We start from the raw sequence: 4,826 nt of genomic DNA, 5'->3' as shown, positions 1-4,826 counted from the left end.
CGATAAAAGAGGGGGAGGCCTTCAAGGAGATGGATTGATATGGTGGCTGCGATGATGGGCTCAAGCAGGGATTGTGGGGCTGGCGTGGGATCGGGCAGTGTTTCGTTCTGCTGTGCATGGGGTCGCTATGAGTCGGAAACGACTCGACGGCACTTAACAACAACAACATTCATTCCACTTACTTCATATGGAGGGAATAAAACCCAAGACATACCTTATCTTGCGCAAAGATGGTTTCATCATTAAAAAGCCCAGTTACGTTACTCCCAGGAATATCATCAGCTGAGAGGAAGCAAACAAACCCAGGGACCTTCTGAGCTTCTGAAGTATCTATGGACCTGCAAGAAACAGCAGTGGGAAAGGCCAGGCACTGAAATAAAGCAGAACATTTGTCACCTGACTGGGCAACAGTCTTCATTCTGATGGTATTCCATCCACCCTAACTCCCCCTTCTACTCAATTCCATTCTATTCCATTTGATGCCATGCTATTCTACTCTGTAAATGCACTACACTGTGTTGAATGCTATTAGGGATATAAGGAAGTAAGATAGGCCTGCCCCTTCAGAACTTGTTCTGGTCTCCAAGTAAAAAGGAATGTACTCTAGTGAGCAGCATTTTCTCTGGAGAGTTTTGGCTAAAACTCACATCACACAACTAACACCCACTGAGAATCAGCTCATTAGGTCCTTGTAGTATCATATCCAATGGCCATGAATATCTTCATATAGCTGAATTTCCCATGTCACATTAATGGTGCTACCCCATCAGGCAGGGCTTCCCAGACATAATTAGGCAATAGAGACTTCAAAGAAAGGAGGCTGGAAGAGTTTCTCAGTTATGGCTGTTGTTGTTATGTGCCATCGAGTCGGACCCAACTCATAGTGCCCCTCCTTGGGTTTCCGAGGCAGTATCATTATGGAAGTAGATTGCCCCATCTTCCTTCTGAGGAGTGGCTGGTGGGTTTGAACCACCAGCCTCTGGTTAGCAGTCAAGTACCTTAGGCACTATGCTACAGAGCTCCTATGACAGTCTAAATCATATCCTGATCACTCTGGCCAATGCCTTCATGGAGAAATAGAGCAGATGTACCTTGGGAATAATGTGAAAATCGCTATGAGGTACTTACCATCTTTCAAACAGCTAAATCCTCACAAGAACCCCCTAAAAGTAGTTAGTTATCGTTATCCCCATTTTACATTTAGGGAAAATCGAACACAAGGAAGTAGAATAGCTCATCCAAAGTCACCTGGCCAGAAAGCAGAATAACTGGGATTAGAATTAAAGTAAGGTATGAGGGGAGTCCCTGGGAGGTGCAAACGTTTAATGTGCATGGCTGCTAACCAAAAAGTTGGGGGTTGAAGTCTACCTAGAAGCACCTCAGAATAAAGGTCTCGGTAACTACTTCAGAAAAATCAGCCATTGAAAATTCTGTGGAGCACAGCTCTATTCTGATGCACATGGGGTCACCATAAATCAGAATCAACTCAACACAGCAACTGCTTAAAAGGTATGAATGGTGGTAAAGTTAGTGTAATTTCTGCGGTACCACACTGCCAGGTTGCTGCAGTTACTATAGTGTCTCCCAATCTTCCTATATCCATTCAAAAATTGCTTGGATGGAGCAAAGATGCTTGAATGCAGACAGTGTTAGACATGATGCTCATAATATGTTGATACAAAGTTCAGTCAAGAACAGAGCCAAATGAATTTTATCACATACCTGCCAACCATACCAACTTAAACATATGTTTTTTAAAGGGACCTGTTAAACTTCATCTGCATCTGGTTCACATTTACAGAGCTTGTCTCCAGTCTAAGATCAGCAGGCAAAGAAAACTCCAAAGATCTGATTCACAACCCATGCTGTGGCAGGACCTGAGGGAGAGTTTTTCCAAGATGTTCTATTCAGTGAGGTATGTATCTCATGCTCACTGGGAAGTGGAGCTCACAGTCCTCTGGCCTGAGCATCTGGAGACAGCACAGCCCAATAGCTAATATTGTTTGGCTTCAAACACTAGCTCTGCCACTGACCAGCTGTGTGACCCATGCCAAGTGACTTATCCCCTCTGTTTCCTCAAGTGGAAGATGGAGATTATAATAGGGTTTTTGAGAGGAATATATGTAAAATGCTTTAAAAAAGGGTGTGCCATACAGTAAATGTCATATGAGTGTTAGGGGTTATTATTATTATAGGAAAGAGATAATCTCTAAACCTTAAACCAAAAATATCCCCTGAAGTCTTCTCAAAACCAAATAATAGTTTAGCTTAACTAGTAGAAAATGTCTGCCTTGGCATTATGGCCATTATGCTTTTTTTAAGAACTATCTATATGGGATCAAATTGACAACAGCAACTTGAAAGATGAGATAGGAACCTCAGAACCAAAAAAAAAAAAAAAAAACAACTCACTGCCATTGAGTCACTTTCGAACCATAGTGACTGCATATGGGTTTCTGAGGCAGTAAATCTTTACAGAAGTAGATTGCCCAGTCTTCCTTCCGTGGAGTGGCTGGTGAGTTTAAACTGCCAACCTTCGGTTAGCTGTCAAATGCCTTGGGCACTACGCCGCCAGAGCTCCTTAGGAACCTTAGAGGACAGTGAATTTATGTTAATGGGGGAGGAGCAACTCAGAAAAGGAGGGTGAGAATGGTTGCACAACTTGAAGAATGTAATCAAAATCACTCAATGGCACAGGTATAAACTGTTGAAGTGGTGTATATTTTGCTATGTAGATTCTCAGCAATGGCAAAACAAATAAAATTAATTTTTGAAAAACAAAAAGAAAAGCCCTGGTGGTACAATGGTTAAACATTTGGCTGCCAATGAAAAGGTTGGCAGTTCAAACCCATCCAGCAGCTCTGTAGGAGAAAAGATCGAGCAATCTGCTCTTGTGAAGATTAGAGCCAAGAAAACCCAATGAGGCAATTCTACTCTCTCACATAAGGTCACTATGAGTCAAAAGCAGACTCAATGGCAGCCAAGAAAAACAACAGAGATAGCAATTCCTGCTGCCCAGGATCTTAAAGTTCAACAATGGTGTATGAGTGACTGTTTTGTGCTAGGTGCTATGTGTACTCTATAGCTAATCAGAGCAGCACCCAATTACAATGGGGAAATGTGAGAGTTTAAGCACCCAGGCTAAGGTTGCCATTATTAACCACTAGAGCAGGGATTCAATCCTGGGTCTGTCAGAATTGAAGAATCTGTTCTTGCTTTTGTTGTTGTTGTTGTTATGTGCCGTTGAGTCAGACCCGACTCATAGTGACCCCTCCTTGGGTTTCTGAGGCAGTATCACTATGGAATTAGATTGCCCCGTCTTCCTTCCAGGGAGTGGCTGGTGGGTTTGAACCGCCAGCCTTCTGGTTAGCAGTCAAGTGCCTTAGCCACTATGCTACCAGAGCTCCCGTTCTTGCCTTTAGTCTGACTCAAGTTCTCTTGAAATTGTGCACTTAAATTTAGCACAATATTCAAATGCAAATCTAACCTTGTTCTGCTCAAGGCCTTTCAGTAGCTCCTCATTGCTTTTTGTGCCAAGTATAAGCTTTCTCTTCAGTGCATCGGCCTTTCCCAATCTAGTCCTTGACTAACTCTCCTAACTCTCCAATGCCACCATCTCTCAGTTGCCCTGGAACAGACCTCCCCCTGCCATCACTGAGGCCCTAACTTCTCCTGCTTCTTTTCAGACTATGATGTTCAAAATATTGCCCTGTCTTCCTCCCTGCACTGGAAGGTCCTAAAGGATCCTTGGTATTTCTCTATTTTCAGTGCCCAGCTGGGGCTATGAATCCTTGAGATGGCTCTCGAACCCTCCTCCTTTTTCTATACTCACTTGATCTTGGCATGGGCCTGGGTGCTGGTGACCAACCGGAGAAACAGCTCATTTTCATAGTGAGGGATGTCGTCACAGTACATTGCCTCACCAGAGGCCTGCATCGCAGCAGCCAGGTGAGGGATGGGTCGGCCCACCATGTCCTCCTCAGATTGGCCCTTAGGCACCTCCTGGAACAACATGGTCACCAGTTAGCCTGAGTTGCTGAGGATACTGCTCCCCTAGAGACCCTAGGAGAACAGGGAAAAGCTTCAAGCCAGATGGCAAAGCAAACCTGAAGAATAAAAATAGAGACAGCAGGAGGGGCACAGAGCAGAAGAAAGAAACAGAAAGGCATGTCAAGATGTAATTGATTAGGGTGGTCATAGGATCACCGTGTGAAGGAACAAACAAAAGAGAGAGACACAGATTGGAACCTAAATGTCCACCAGTTGGGGATTGGGTAAATAAATTATGCAATATTCATACAACAGCATATTATGAAACCATTAAAACTTACTTTTAATTAGAAGGAAAGAATGCTCATATTAAGTGCAAAAATGGGATATAAAATAATGTGTGTGTGTATAATGATTTTAATCCTATGGAAAAAAAGAATATATAACATATAGTATACACGTGGATCATAAAAAATTATGAATATCGTTGAGATAAATGGGGATTCCAGAATACTTAATTGCACTCATGAGCAACCTGCACATAGACCAAGAGGCTGCTGTTTGAACAGAACATGGAGATAGTGCATGGTTTAAAACCAGGAAGGGTGTGCATCAGCGTTCTAGTCTTTCACTATACTTATTCAATCTGTATGCTAAGCAAATAATCCAAGAAGTTGGATTATATGAAGAAGAATGAAATGCAGCATCAGGATTGGAGAAAGACTCATTAACAACCTGCAATATGTAGATGACACAATCTGGTTTGCTGAAAGTGAAGATGACTTGAAGCACTTACTGATGAAGATCAAAGACTACAGTCTTCAGTATGGATTATA

At 42.7% G+C, this 4,826-nt stretch overlaps 1 protein-coding gene across 1 annotated transcript in view; it reads right to left on the bottom strand.

Annotated features, from left to right (window-relative positions):
• Positions 1–4,826, bottom strand: part of XDH (xanthine dehydrogenase) — a 105,922-nt gene that overhangs the window by 66,514 nt on the left and 34,582 nt on the right. Inside the window, exons 17-18 of the mRNA XM_042780679.1 lie at positions 3,833–4,002; positions 215–338 (exon numbers count right to left, since the gene is read on the bottom strand). Coding sequence (XP_042636613.1) covers positions 215–338; positions 3,833–4,002 — 294 coding nt within the window. The remainder of the gene's footprint in view (positions 1–214; positions 339–3,832; positions 4,003–4,826) is intronic.

Source organism: Orycteropus afer, unplaced genomic scaffold (assembly GCF_000298275.1).
Source record: "Orycteropus afer afer isolate SDZICR_OR568_19922 unplaced genomic scaffold, OryAfe1.0 scaffold00054, whole genome shotgun sequence".
Classification (NCBI taxonomy): Eukaryota; Metazoa; Chordata; class Mammalia; order Tubulidentata; family Orycteropodidae; genus Orycteropus; species Orycteropus afer.
The sequence above is the reverse complement of the archived record's forward strand: the minus strand, read 5'-3'. Positions and strand labels throughout refer to the sequence as shown.